At 54.0% G+C, this 14023-nt stretch overlaps 6 protein-coding genes across 6 annotated transcripts; 4 read left to right on the top strand and 2 right to left on the bottom strand.

Annotated features, from left to right (window-relative positions):
* Positions 1 to 364: 364 nt before the first annotated feature.
* Positions 365 to 2297, bottom strand: N0V89_010321 (uncharacterized protein; the record flags this gene model as incomplete). The annotated part of the gene is made up of 2 exons (XM_056219065.1): positions 365 to 2019; positions 2075 to 2297. 2 exons carry the CDS (start codon positions 2295 to 2297, stop codon positions 365 to 367), a joined length of 1878 nt encoding a protein of 625 aa, XP_056066192.1.
* A 1309-nt stretch (positions 2298 to 3606) lies between these two features.
* Positions 3607 to 4458, bottom strand: N0V89_010320 (uncharacterized protein; the record flags this gene model as incomplete). The annotated part of the gene is made up of 2 exons (XM_056219064.1): positions 3607 to 3648; positions 3700 to 4458. 2 exons carry the CDS (start codon positions 4456 to 4458, stop codon positions 3607 to 3609), a joined length of 801 nt encoding a protein of 266 aa, XP_056066191.1.
* A 1700-nt stretch (positions 4459 to 6158) lies between these two features.
* N0V89_010319 (uncharacterized protein) lies at positions 6159 to 7064 on the top strand (the record flags this gene model as incomplete). The annotated part of the gene is made up of 1 exon (XM_056219063.1): positions 6159 to 7064. The coding sequence occupies one exon, from the start codon at positions 6159 to 6161 to the stop codon at positions 7062 to 7064; it is 906 nt and encodes a 301-aa protein (XP_056066190.1).
* Positions 7065 to 7736: 672 nt separating this feature from the next.
* N0V89_010318 (uncharacterized protein) lies at positions 7737 to 9013 on the top strand (the record flags this gene model as incomplete). Its single annotated transcript, XM_056219062.1, has 4 exons — positions 7737 to 7796; positions 7888 to 7931; positions 8186 to 8331; positions 8388 to 9013. 4 exons carry the CDS (start codon positions 7737 to 7739, stop codon positions 9011 to 9013), a joined length of 876 nt encoding a protein of 291 aa, XP_056066189.1.
* An 865-nt stretch (positions 9014 to 9878) lies between these two features.
* On the top strand, positions 9879 to 12748 carry N0V89_010317 (uncharacterized protein; the record flags this gene model as incomplete). Its single annotated transcript, XM_056219061.1, has 2 exons — positions 9879 to 10782; positions 10833 to 12748. The coding sequence occupies 2 exons, from the start codon at positions 9879 to 9881 to the stop codon at positions 12746 to 12748; spliced, it is 2820 nt and encodes a 939-aa protein (XP_056066188.1).
* Positions 12749 to 13240: 492 nt separating this feature from the next.
* N0V89_010316 (uncharacterized protein) lies at positions 13241 to 13960 on the top strand (the record flags this gene model as incomplete). Its single annotated transcript, XM_056219060.1, has 1 exon — positions 13241 to 13960. One exon carries the CDS (start codon positions 13241 to 13243, stop codon positions 13958 to 13960), a length of 720 nt encoding a protein of 239 aa, XP_056066187.1.
* Between the last annotated feature and the right edge of the window lie 63 nt (positions 13961 to 14023).

Raw genomic sequence — 14023 nt, 5'->3', positions numbered from 1 at the left:
TCACGTATTTTGCCAACCATCTCAACACTTCCGTCCCAGCCATATCAGCTAGCCTCATACGCCCTACTCTTTGCATCCATCTGCCTCGCTACAAGGTTAACATCATTCGAATCGAGATTGCCCATGCTGTTCCTGATGTTAATGCAGTAGCACACCTGCACGCCTGTAAACAATGTTTCCCTAAAACAGAAATAATTGATATCAGTGGGACGAACAGACATTCGGCATAGTGGACGTGAGCTATTTGTACTTGGTATACATATGCGCCACCATGACCCAGACCAAGACTATTGTCGTCCCTGACTCCCGCCAGACCTTCTATGCCAACGTGTCAACCTCCCCTATTCAAGTCCTGTCCACCAACTCATTCCATCTCCCCCCCAACCGGCCCATTCCAGCTGTCCTCCACCGTCTCCTCTCCTGGCGCCTCATCCCCACACTCCGGCACACCCAAGCTCCGATCTTCAACCTCATACAGCACCTCGCCGCTCGGCTCCTTCCTCACAAACTTATACTCCAATGCCGCACCCGCCGGGAGCTCAACCATGAACGTCCACAGCGGCCGCTCATCCGTGTACGCAGCTGCGCTCCCCGCAAGCGCATCGCTGACCCGCCAGTCACCCAAGTCCGTCGAGTTGCCGAAAAGGTAGATGTTCTCGCCGTAGAAAGTCGAGGCGTTGAGATTGAAAGTGACGATGTAAGTGCATGCTGGGGCGTCTGCGGGGGCACCGGCCGCGACGGCGGGTGCATACGTGCCTTTCACTGAGCTGGGCGTGCAGGTGTCGGGGACTTGGGGGCTGGATGGCGCGCCCCAGGAGGGGACTTGGGCGTAGTCCGAGGTAGCGGCTAGACGGGCGGCGCGCATAGTCACGAAAGAGGCGTAGGACCAGGTGAGTTCGCGGGCGGAGAGGGGCGTGCCGTCTTCGCGGCTGTACTGTTCGGCGAGGGCACCGTTCTCGGGCGTGTAGTTCAGAGCTGTTTCGACGAAGCCGTCGGCGTAGGCTAGGACGGCGTCGATGAGCTTGGTGAAGTCGGAGTCGCCTTTGGTATAAGTACCGATCTGGGCGGATGGGTACACTGATTGCCAAAACGCCAAAGAAGTGTCGTCGATGGCGATGGTGTTGATGGTGCTCCATCGCTGAATTGCGTCGTAGAGCTGCTCTGGTACGGCCAAGGTAGTTAGGTACCAAGGATTGCCGTTGAAGTACACATCCTCGGCGTATCGGCCGGTTGCTACGCCTGTGCCTGTTTCAGAGACATCCTTGTTGATGGTATATAGGGTGCGGAAGGAATCAATGTACTCCTTCAAGTTTGCCAATGCACGCGAGGAGCAAGGCTGGAAGAGGGTATCATCGCAAGAGGCCTCCGGGTCAAAAGTAGCGATCGCTGTGAGAACGGTATTGGCATCGATCCCACTCCGGCTGAAGTCACTCTGCTGGACATTGATGTTCGCCACGGCGTACTTCCCGTTCCAGAATGTCTGAAGGAAGCACAACACGTTCGGAGCCTGCGACTCGTAGGCTGAAACATCTTGCTGCAACTGCTTTCCCAAGGCGGCACCCTCGACTAAAGCACGATGCTGAGCTGCGGTAGTGAAGAAAGACGACCCATCGACTTCTTCCCACAGATCGAAACCCGTCTGGTTCCAGTATTGAGAGACGTAGTTGAGGTCGTTCTCAATGACTAACCAGATGTCCTTGGCTTCGGCGTTGTCTGAGTCGATGCCAGTACTGAGAAGGTACCGAGTGTAGGTGATGAGAGCAGTCGCACGAAGCGCAGGTCCATCACGCTGCGGTCGACCCCAGTCGCCGTTGAAGCGGGTGAGATTTGCGTAGAATTTCGGCTCGCCCAGTCCACGACCTGAGCCCAGAGCACCTGATGGATTGGAAACAGTCTGCAAGATAGCTTGGGATTTGACGTAGTCGCGGATATATGACTGAAGGTCTTCGTCTCCGTGTAGGAACTCGTCGATGACCATCTTGAGGGTCAACGCTGCGTCCCGTGTCCACGTATAGTAATCTGCTAGGCATTAGTCCTGCCGCTGGGTTTGAGAACATAGAAGGCGCGCACTTACAGTTAGGGTTGTCTGTTGATGGAGATGCAATTAGGACGCCCGCAGAAGCTCCCGGTGCTTGACTACCATCAGGACCGAAATTGTTCAGCACCCCTTGAAGAGCGGCCTTTTTCTCAGTCTCGATCCGAGTGGCAAGGTCAACTTCCTGCCGTCGAAGAGGCTTCGCTGCCACCTCATGGAGCGAGGTAGCTGCCAACGCAGTAAGAAAAGCTTGAACCCTCATTTTGAATAAAGGTTGACAGGCGATCAAGTTGAGCTGTTGTCAGCAAGGCTTGAGGGTGTCGGAAGGCGAGCGAGGCTGCTGGAGTCTTTATAAAATTACACTGTGTAAGGTGGACGACTAGCTGCTCCATATTCGTGTGGTTGGTCAAAACCCCATGACGGTCTTTCCACTTTGACGAATGGGTCCACGGTTGCAAGACCCAAAATGTAGTGTCACGCGGGAGTTTCTGCCTCCCGCGTGTAAGCATTGGCCTGTCAACTCAGCCCTACACATGGCTCCCTGTATGCCTGGGACGGCATTATTGAATGTCGCTTATAACGACAGCGGATACTCGCAGGTACTATGACGTTGTAGGAAGGTAGTCAAGGAAGGTACTGCGCGTCAGCTGTCCCAAAGAGGGTCCTCGCGCTACTTACCTATGGTATTATCGAACCAGGTTGGAGGTAAGGTTGGACAAGATAATCTTGAATAGTTGCTTTGGGCCATGTGACTGTTTTCAATGCGCAGAATTTGACGCTTTACCAAGAATGCTGACGTTCGATATTCGGCTACCCCTGTTACCTACTCGTTCTTCGGCCGCTGAGCTTACCTCAACGTTGCCTTCTGCCTTTTGCCTTTTGCTGAACCATCCCACGGAGAATGCCTACGAGTCGATGAGCATTTATAGAGCTCGCACAGTTACGGACGAGAGTCTCGAAAGTTACGATAGTGGTGCGAGCCTGGGGGATTTTCTGTCACTGAAGTCCGTCCTCACTGCAACGAGACGCGTCGCTTCCGCATGTGAAAGCGCGCCAACGCACGAAAGAGCTAGTACCCCAGATGTCGATTCACTTCCCCGACTTTGTGGCGGCGCCATCCCGCGGAAGCCAGATCGTGCAATGCGATTCACGGGAAGACATCTTCTGAACCTGGTCTGGGGGAGACCACGCGACCATGAGTCGGACCGGCTTCGTGCCCAGGAAACCCTTGACCTCAGCACATCGGTCTGACTTCGAAGCGGGGCGCGAAGTTCATTTGCGTGCCGAGGTACTGACAGTATTCGTTGCCGTTGCTAATTGCGCTCGTCGTATCTGCAACCGGTCAACCGCACCATCCTGCGACAACCATCACCCTACGACGATGACACACGTGGAGGGGCCAACGCGAGGGTAGCAGCAACAACGTCACGATGTGCCATTAATGTGGTGGTATCATATGTTTTGAAATATTTAACATTTTATTTAGCGTCCAGGTATATGGTCAACTTTATACAGTCAATTCCCTATCCCCAACATATATTGTCATGACACGTTAAATCGTAGCGAAACGTTTACCGGGTGGTGTAGCCTCCGTCGATGATGAGATCCGCGCCCTGCGACCGCGTTAGTGATTGTTATGCAATTTTTAAAGTGGAACGTCTTACAGTAGTGTACGAGGAAGCGTCAGAAGCGAAGTAGAGGAAAGCACCCTTCAGCTCCTTAGCCTTGGCATCACGGCCCATGGGGATCATGGAGTGCCAGAGCTTCTGGATGTCCTGGGGAACGAAGTCGGAGAGACCAGTGTCGATGTAACCAGGGGAGACGGAGTTCACACGAGCGAAGTCCCTCCACTCGTTGGCGAGCGAACGAGCCATGTGGATGCAGCCAGCCTTTGCGACGTTGTACGAGGTCTGCTCCTGGGGGTAGTTGGCGATGTGGCCAGACATGGAGGCAGTGAGGATGAGCGAGCCAGTCTTGCGCTCGCGGAAGTGCAGACCAACGGCACGGGCGCAGTTGAAGGAGCCAGTCAGATCAGTCTGGATGACCTCGTTCCACTGCTCAACGGTAGCATCGAGGATACCGTTGTCGGCGGTCTTGCCAGCGTTGGCGATGAAGACATCGATCTTGCCGAAGTCCTTGACGACGTCCTGGACGAGCTTCTCGACGTTGGCGTAGTCGTCGACCTGGCACTTGTAGGCCTGGACCTTGACGCCGTACTTCTCGCTGAGCTCCTTTGCGTTCTTCTCGGCGCCGGACGAGCGGGAGTTGTAGGTGATGGCGAGGTCGGCGCCGAACTCAGCGCAGCCGCGGGCGGCTTCGATTCCGATACCAGTGGGACCGGAGGCTCCGGTGACGACGACGACCTTGCCCTTGAGGGACAGGAGGTCCTTGAGCTCAGTTGCTTCGGGGATGGGGGAAGGCATGTTGGTTGAAGATGTGGATAGAAATAGGAAGGGGTATCAGGAGTATGTGAAGAGCAATTGAGCGATGGAACGAAGGAGGGGCAGAAGAGGCTGAAGAGGGGTACAAGTACTGGTGTTTAGTGGGAACTCTCCAATGCTTCCGGTCTAGCGACCGCCGGTGACGTTGACGTGGGAAATCTTTGTCGTGCATTTCCGACGTCATGGAGCGGGTCGGAATTGCCAATTGGAGGCGTGTATCGGCTTACTACGCGATGCGAAGATGGGTTTGGTGGCCGAGCTATCCACCGAAAGTGGGCTGTAGAGAGAAGCGTTGCCCCGTTGCTTGCTTCTGCCCCGCTGCGCGCATATCGATAAGGCGACGACAGATTCCAGACGCGCCTAAGCTCCCGGTCAACCATGCCACTCCACTGGCCGACAACTCGATCTCCGATGCGTGTCACTCTGCGATCTTGAAAACTCTGCTTGATCCAGCAAGAGGGGCCACCTTTCTCGCACATGTGCCGCAGTGTTCTGCAATCTCCTGCCTCTTCCGCGGTCTTGCGGCTCGGTCCCGCATGCACGGTCAGCGATTACGAGCTTGACAAACTCCCAATGTCATCTCAAACACCGCGTTGCTCACCTGTAATACCATCCAGCAGAGCTCGTCCTGCATTAGCCTGATCTCATGCAGCATCGTCTTATAACTCCAAGGAGACTCTCCTTCGTGACTGATCAGTTACCAAGGCTACCATGCAACATCTGACCAGCCTCGCCCACAATTTAACCACATACAGTCATTGGTAGTGGCTAAATAGTCGTATGCCGGCCTTGGATTGACACGTTTGCTCGGGATTCAAGCAGTAGTTGTTGCAGTGTCGGATATGTCGCCTACTACTGCACCGAGCTCGAGACGCTGTGGCACGTAAAACACAACATGACCAGCGGGGTGCTCTGCCCGCGCGAACCATTTTCTCTTCCCGCCCGTGGAACAACGCGGGGGTGCTCTCGAACGGAAAAGGAAAACGAGCAGTCGCCTCTTACCAACACCAACATATCATGTATCACGGAGCACAAATCCGACGAGATTCGTACGTGTACTACGCGAAGCTGACCTTGAGCATCGAGCAAATGCGCGGCCGAGTAGGACGCGTATCGAGCCAAGTTTTCATACGTGGATACGTCCCGAGTCCAACCAAGCAGCCTTCGTGCCCCTGACAGTCGTATTGGTACCGATTGCTCCAAATCTGTTCCTACCAGAGGTCAACTTACTCGGTAAGCGAGCGCCGTGTAGAGCGCAGTACTCAGCCTCGTAGTCGTGATGCCTAAACTTGGAAATGAGGGGCGATGGGGCCGATGCCGGCGAAACTAGAGACGAAGCTGGCCAATCTACCCAAACGCGGTTGCACGTGATGGTACATTCATCTGCAACGTCCCTCGTCTACCGTATGCTGATGAGTGATTTCTCCTTTCTTGTGTACCTGCGAGGTCCAATGCAGAGGCAGTAGCCATGAACGTGCCAACCCCCAAGCCGCTAGCTAAATTGAGCAAGGGGCCAGATTTTCCAACGTTACCATGTCAGCCCTGAGCATCGCCCAACATCCACTCTCCAACCTCAGCTCTCCCTTTGAGCGCTGGAGATCGAGCGCATCTCGTTCATTGCCCTGTCGCATCTCTACTGTCGCGCACTCAACTCAACCCAAAGCCGACAAACCGCACGCAGAATGGTGCTCCACGGCCTCCTCCCGAAGCCCCTCCCATCCAACGATGTGGTCGTAGGCCAGCTCCTCACGCATCCTCTTCACCCCGAACGGGACGGTTTCTACTCGCAGCAAGCCCACGAAGCTGTCGATGAGCTCAACGACTATCACATTCAGCTGCGTTACAAGGATGTCTTCTCCGTCGACAATGAGGGCCGTTTCATGTCTAGTTATGGCACCAAGTACGAGCTTGGCCGTATCTACAGGCAGCCCAATCTCCTGACGGTGTCGGCCGAGCAGATGATCCAGCGTACGAGCCAGCGTCCTCTCGATGCCTTCCATGCCGTGTGTAACGACCCCGAGGCGCAGCGGTGGATATACAACCTGGCCAAGCAGCAGCAGGAATTCTACGTGGTGGTGGGCATCACGGAGCTACATAAGGCAGTTTTTAAGCGGGCAAAGCTGCGGGATGCAGGCGCTTCCAGGAGTCTGAATGAAGCACCCATTGAGAAAGACGCGAGGGTGCCCCGCGCCCTGTCGCGGAGGAACTCCACGCTGGGTGGACTGGGCAGTGAGCCGTCCATCTCTGGCGTCTTCGGCATGGATATTCGACGTTGCATGGCCCGCACGACGACCCCGGCAGAACCACACAAACTCGAGGATATAAGCTATCACTGGTTCTACTACGACATCGCGGGCAGCGCGAACAAGGAGCAGTTGATTGTCGGACTGGGAGACCCTCTGAAGGCCAACGAGCTGCGTCTCATGCTGGACTTGAACGAAGAAAATGTTCAAGGAAACCTGGACGCCATCAGTCAGCTCAGTTTGGATGCATTGAGCACGGCGGCCAGCCCCATGCTCAAGCCCAGCTCTCCTGCGCTTAGAGGCCGATCACCCTCCCCTCACCCACAGCTCAAGGGTCTGGCCTGAGGGCCTTTACTTAGTACTGGGCCAAAATTCTGGGTACAGCATCGTTCAGCCTGGGGTAACACAGTGTATCCAAACTTTTGACGAGGCGCTGTCTCTTCATTACGCACTGCTTCCTTTTCTTTCGGGTCGGGGGTCTGGGAGCTACACGAGTCTCGCGCGTGGACATGACGGCATGATAGAGCTGCCATTCTACTGGCAATGATTTACGGCCGTGCTTTTACTATGCTTTAGATTCCTAGACTGCGCAAATCTGTTCCTGTACCCCTGTCACTATGGTCAGCGTTTATATTCGGTTGTAATTGAAGCGTTAAGGCGGCATACCTTTCTCGCGCGAAACAGCGACTGCATAGCGCAACGTCTATGACAAGCGCGCTTCCTCAGACTACCAGCTCCAGCACCGTATCAAGTTGAAGCGGCAGTAGTATAGCGACGCTAGGGATGCGACACAAACATTTAAATCAAGAAGTTTCCTCTCGATCTTGCAAATACCGCACCCCACACAACCGACCTCGTATGGACCGCTAGACTAGGGTCCACTCCACGCTTCTGCACTGCGCGACTAAATAGGCAAAGCACTAGATCCTCCTTCAGACACGTCCCATAAACTCGCGTGGCCCGCAAGCATCTGCGTGTCACCCTTGTGCGCGCATAATTACTTATTTGTCTCCCATCATGGCCGGCACCAACGTACCTGAGCCCGAATACTCTAACGTGCTGATCCCGGAAAGCGATGTAAGTCAATCAGTTCCGGCGACTTGGCGCGCGGACTACGAGTAGATACGCGGGGTTAGGTCCGCGGAGTGCACATGTTAACATGGTGCAGGACAGCAGCGAGACCGATTCGGCCATCGGTGGGCTGACATATGCGTACGTGTAGTCACGGTATAGTGGCATGTGAAAACAAATTGTTGATGAGGACCAGATCATCGACGACGAGTGCACGAAGCGATATCTATACTTCCGTGGAGGAATTTGGGCGCACGTATCATGGATATAAGTCTGGCAGTAGGTTTTTACGCGTCGCCTAAGGTGCCTTGATTAACGTTCGCCAGAATATTTCCTGCCCAACGATGAAGTAGGAATTAGATCCCCCGCCCTCAGTAACAGACTTTCTGACGCAGTATGCAGAAAGAGAGAGACAGGTTGGATCTCCAGCATATGCTCTTCAACATTTCATGCGACGGTGCTCTAGCCCTCGCACCTATCGGGAGCCCCAAGCGCGTTCTCGACCTAGCGACCGGCACCGGCATATGGGCGATGGACTTTGGTAGCTTTCCACCATCTGCACCACCAGCAGATACAGTATGTTGACTTTTCTTACAGCGGAACAGTATCCGGACGCACGCGTAATGGGCACCGACCTCTCACCTATTCAGCCTAACTATGTCCCGACCAATTGCCACTTCGAAATCGCAGACGCAGAGGACGAATGGAACTTTTCACGACCTTTCGACTACATCCATGGGCGCGCGCTGTTAACATGCTTTGCGGATCCACGATCCATCATCCAGAAAGCCTACGACAACCTCGCACCTGGCGGCTACCTTGAGCTTCAAGATGGCCTCTTTCCATTCCAGTTCATGGATCCACAGCCCCCGCCTGAACACCCGCTTCGCGCATTCTTGGAGCTGATAGCCGCCTGCGGCGCTAAGATTGGGCGCCCGTGGAACAACGTGCAGCACTACAAGAGGTGGATGCAGGAGATCGGCTTCGAGGCTGTCGAAGAGAAAAGACTGTATTGGCCGTGTGGGCCGTGGGCAAAGGGCGAGAAAATGAAGAAATTGGGTGTTTACTTTCTGGAGGATCTTAGGCATGCTTTTGAGCCGGTAGCTATGAAGATGTTTGTGAAGATTCTTGGGTGGAGTGAGGAGAAGGCGAAGAAGTGGGTTACTGAAGATGTTATGCCGTATCTGGGGGCGAAGAAGACGTACATGTATGAGACGGTGTAAGTATCACGGAGTAAGTGTCAGGGGGGCGATGTGCTGACAAGGACAGGTGTTTTACGTACGGGAGGAAACCGCTCAACCTTCCACTGGATCCGCCGCAACATATGGCAGAGGAAGCGTAGCATCATTCGCGCATCGAGTCTTTCAGCAAACTGCTCTTCATGTAACATAGTCGCGGAGTCGACGTTTCGCTCGCTATGAACCTTTATTTCACTGCTTGGATTTTTGATCGCTCCGCTCAGTTCATTCTTTGGTACACTGGGCGACTGCAACCATCTTATGATATTTGTTACAACTACACGCCTTTCGACTGCACATACAGAATCTAACACTCATGCGTCATACTACACGGCCTAGACAGATCTTTCTATACATTCCATAGAAGATCTGAACGCTCATGTGCGTCTAGCTGATTGAGACATCAGAGTATTCCCTCGTTCGACACCGTATTCGACAATAACAACAATGCGCATTGCAGTCTCCTAGAGAACGACCGGGCCATTTTGGTTTGCGCACGTACGGGCAGCGGAGCATCACCGCTATCAGCGCGTTTCCGGCATGATCTGCACCAGCGGAGTATCTTTGCCGAAAGTCGTACCCTTCCCCCGCAATGACAATGTACATCGCATCCATAGCTTCGCTCACATCCCCACTTGGACACATCGTGTACAGAACAAGGTCCCGCAAAGGCAAAGCCGGTACCTCGCCCGTTGTCACCGTTGCATCGACAAGGATAATTCAAGATCACACCCAGCTATCATGGAATACCACTTTGGGTTTATCAAGGAGGGGAGGTGTCGGACTGTTGAAATAGCCGCGTTTTCCACCATACCTTACTGGACGTGTTGCTGGTACATCGGTGTTCAGGATGCGGTCGCTACTTCTATCCTCGACGTTATGCCTGTTCGCACACGCGCAGCAGCATGGTATCTCTCCGCGCCTCGATAGTCGCACCGAAGCAAAAGATGCCTTCATCGACGACCTGCTTTCGCAAATGGAGATCCCGGATCTTGTCCAACAGCTACACCTCACCTTCGCCGACAATGTCATCGGCCCTGCTTCAGACAACTCCCTCTACGACTTCGAACTGCGCTTCACGCCCAATGCCTCGATAGGCCACATGCACGACTGGTACCCGCTCAACAAGACCTACTACAACGAACTGCAACGTCTCAACATCGAGAGCTCGAGACTCAAAATCCCATTCTTGCATTGGGCAGAGTGCCTTCATGGTGTAGGCAGCTTTAACCAAAGCATGTTTCCGCAGGCCCTTGCGCTTTCGAACAGCTGGGATACCGAGCTAGTGCACCGCGTTGGAAGAGCGATTGCCGCCGAAGCACGGAGCATCGGTGTGCAAGCATGTCTTGCGCCTGTGCTCGATCTGTGCAAGGACCCGCGCTGGGGCCGGTGTCAAGAGGACTGGGGCGAAGATAAGGTTTTGACGTCGCATATGGGTGTTGCTTTTGCGAGTGGCTTGTCGAAGAATGGAAGTTGGGCGGAGAGTGATGCTGTGGCTCCAGTGATGAAGCATTTTGCAGCGCATGGGACGCCACAAGGTGGCAGCAATGGTGCGCCGTTTATGGGCCACGGGAATCGCGAGGTGCTTGAGGAGCATCTACTGCCATTCAAGAGTGTGGTAGATAAGGGCGGCGTGAGGGGCGTGATGATGGCATATCATGAGCTGGACGATGTGCCCAGCCATGTCAACCCTATGCTTTATAAGCAGTTGGAGGAATGGGGATTCGATGGATTCGTCACTGCTGATGACACCGGTATGTGTCTCTTGATTTACATCTAAAGAGGCGCCCGCTAACTTTACTAGGCATGAAACAGTTGCAGGTCGGACACCAGGTCGCTGACTCGCCGGCCGATGCTATCGCACAATACTACAATGCCGGAGGAATGGTCCAGTTCTACGATTATCCTCTCTACACGCTTCTCAACGCTACTCAGGATCTGATTGCCAACGGCACCGTTAATGAAGCCCTACTACGAGGAAAGGTCAAGAAGGTTCTCAGTGTCAAGTACGACCTCGGTCTCTTCAACGATCCTTATATTCCCGATGACGTGGATCCTTACCAGCTTACAAAAGACCATGTGCCTTTGACCTTGGAGTCCGCACAGAAGAGCATCGTGCTATTGGAAAATAGAAACAAAACCCTTCCTTTGAGCAAAGACAATGGAAACAGTCAGACTATTGCGCTGATTGGCCCGTTTGGTGATATCCTCAACTACGGCGATTATTCTGGTCAATACGGGATGGCCCCTGTAGCCAATTCTACAACCCTCCAGCAAGGCATCTTGAACCATCTTGGAGGCACCGGCGGGAAGCTGGTGGCCAGTATGGGCGCGAACACCTGGCTGTATAATGCACATTACCCTATCCCGCCCTATCACTTGTCGGTCAATGGCTCTTCCGGGGGCTTAAAAGCCACTTACTACGCGGACACAAATTTTAGTCAGCCGATAGTGAAGAGGGTAGAGACGCCGGTAGGTTCTTGGGGTCTGTACCCGCCACCCGGTCTGCCATCCAACAACTTCAGCGTTGTATGGGAAGGCGAACTGGTGCCGGCAGTCGACGACGACGTAGATGGATGGCTAGGGGTCGCTTTGGGCGCCAACACCACCGCGAAGATTTACGTAGACGGGAAACTGCACGTCGATGTTCCGTCGACAACAGCCGGCAACATCCTGTCCAACATCCCCGAGCGCTCCTACTCAATAAACAACAGCACGCAAGCTCCGCCCGGCTCCGAGCCATTCACATTCAAGAAAGGCACAATCTACCACATCCGCTTGGAATACCAGACCTGGAACCTATACCAGAAGATCGAAAACCTCGGCTCCCTAAACTCCCAAGTCTACCTCTTCTGGAACCTCGTCGACCGCAAGTCTCCCATCGAGAAAAGTGTGTCCATCGCTCAAGATGCCGATGTCATCGTCCTCGCTCTAGGCGGCGCATGGAACAGCGACGGCGAATCCGGCGACCGCGGCACCATGGGCTTCGCCGCGAACCAAACCGCCCTCGCAGACGCCATCTTCGCGCTCAACAAGCCCGTCATCCTCGTCCTCCACGGCGGCCGCCCCTTCGCCGTCCCGCAATACTACTCCCGCGCAGCCGCCGTCGTAGACGCGAATTTCCCAGGCCAAAGCGGCGGCCAGGCCATCGCAGACGTGCTCTTCGGCACGGTAAATCCCGGCGGGAGATTAACGGTGAGCGTGCCCGTGCACGAGGGGCAGCTCCCCGTCTACTACAACTACAAGCAGACCGCGAAGAAGAAGTGGTACACCGACATTGAGTCGTTGCCGTACTATCCCTTCGGCCACGGCCTGTCGTACACCACGTTCAACATCTCAAACTACCGAGGCGCCACTTCTGCTGGCAGCACTTCGAACTTCACTGCGGGAGATACGCTTGTGTTCGAAGCCGATGTCACGAATACGGGGGATGTGGTCGGGAGCTACGTCGCGCAGGTGTATTTGCTGCAACGCGTGAGTCAGATTTCGCAGCCGCTGAAGCAGCTAGTAGCGTTTCAGAGGGTGTATGTTGAGCCGGGGAGCACGGTGACGGCGCGGATGGAGGTCGAGGTTGGGAGGTATCTGAGGATGCTGGATAGGGGGTATGAGTGGGTTGTTGAGAAGGGGATGTATACGTTTGCGATGCTGGAGAATGGCGGGTGGGATGCGCTGTGGAATGCGGATGCGGGGGGGAACGTCACGATGAAGTGTCTGGGCTAGGGTGGTAGTGAATGACAGACCGCTCTCAACGATTGCCTTGCTTGCTTTACATTGGTCGGGGATAATTCGTGGTATTCAGTGCAGTATTGCTAATTTTGAGGTCTGGGTCGCGCAATAGAGGTTTGCGATTGTCAATGGCTGTTATCGACTTGATATCGTGTATGACTATCTCTGTTCATGCGTAAAGCGCTGTCGTAATTGAACGACGGGGCACTAAAGAACGCAGGAGACAGCGGCGTGATGCCTTGACTTCATCGAAGGAGAGCAGCTGAAACCGAGAGTGAATACTAAAAGAGCTAGGTATGACGAGAGCTCATCCAGATCACCGTTTTGTTTGGTCTAGCACATGTCACTTCGTCCACCAAGGAGTTTGCTTCATTCACAAATGACAATTGATGACTTTGTCAACATATGTACATAAATACTAAAGAGCATGTCGGTCTGCCTCAGTCAAAAGCCCAAGAGCCGCTAGAGAGCTGCTGCCATCACGCAATGGCCAATAAGTCTAAAAGAAGGGCACACAGCAGCGGTAGCAAGGAGTCCGTCAATACAATCCGCCCCGATCCTGAAACACCAACTCGAGCACCTAGGTCTACCGCGCCTTCTGAAGAGCTTCACACACCTAGAATCAACGATGACGGTACCGTAGGTTATTCCGAAACGCAATTAGTAGATGAAACGTGGTATGTGAATGATCTATCGCACACTGGAACAGGATACGACTCTCCTTCCCGGGACAATGTTCCTCCTATTACTCCGCAAGTTCCCGCAAGCACCCACGGTGCCGCAACTCAGATCTTTCCCTCCCCTCGGAGCGTGTCCCTGATATCTCCGGCCCTGCAAGACGCCATCGACAAAGCGGTAGAAAGTGCCGTTGAGAAAGGATTGAAGACCATTCAGGAAGACAGTATCAAGATAATGCACGATCTCTTTAAAAAGATGGCGAACTTGGAAAATGAGAAAGCCATGGAGTTCAGGAAGTGGTTTGACAACCGGCTTTCTGGAATGGACAATCGCATACAAAGGAATAAGACTGATGTGTGGGGTGCGGAGAATGAACGAACTCAAGATGACACAGGAGATGAAGACGAGGATGCATCCGGTCATACAAACAGCGGAACGTCACCGCCTGGTGGACGTTCATCGGCACCCGCAGGAGGAGCGTCGTCACGATCTCAAAAACCGAGCTTGGTAAGCTATGATACTGAGTGAGATTCGCAACAGAGATCTAACTTCGTTCTTAGCGTGAAAGAGCGTCGAGAATCTTCCGGAGAG

The sequence above is a fragment of the Didymosphaeria variabile genome (assembly GCF_027946475.1).
Source record: "Didymosphaeria variabile strain IMI 356815 chromosome Unknown scaffold_8, whole genome shotgun sequence".
Lineage (NCBI taxonomy): Eukaryota > Fungi > Ascomycota > Dothideomycetes > Pleosporales > Didymosphaeriaceae > Didymosphaeria > Didymosphaeria variabile.
Note: the sequence above shows the minus strand (reverse complement) of the source record. Positions and strands in the feature narration are given on the sequence as shown.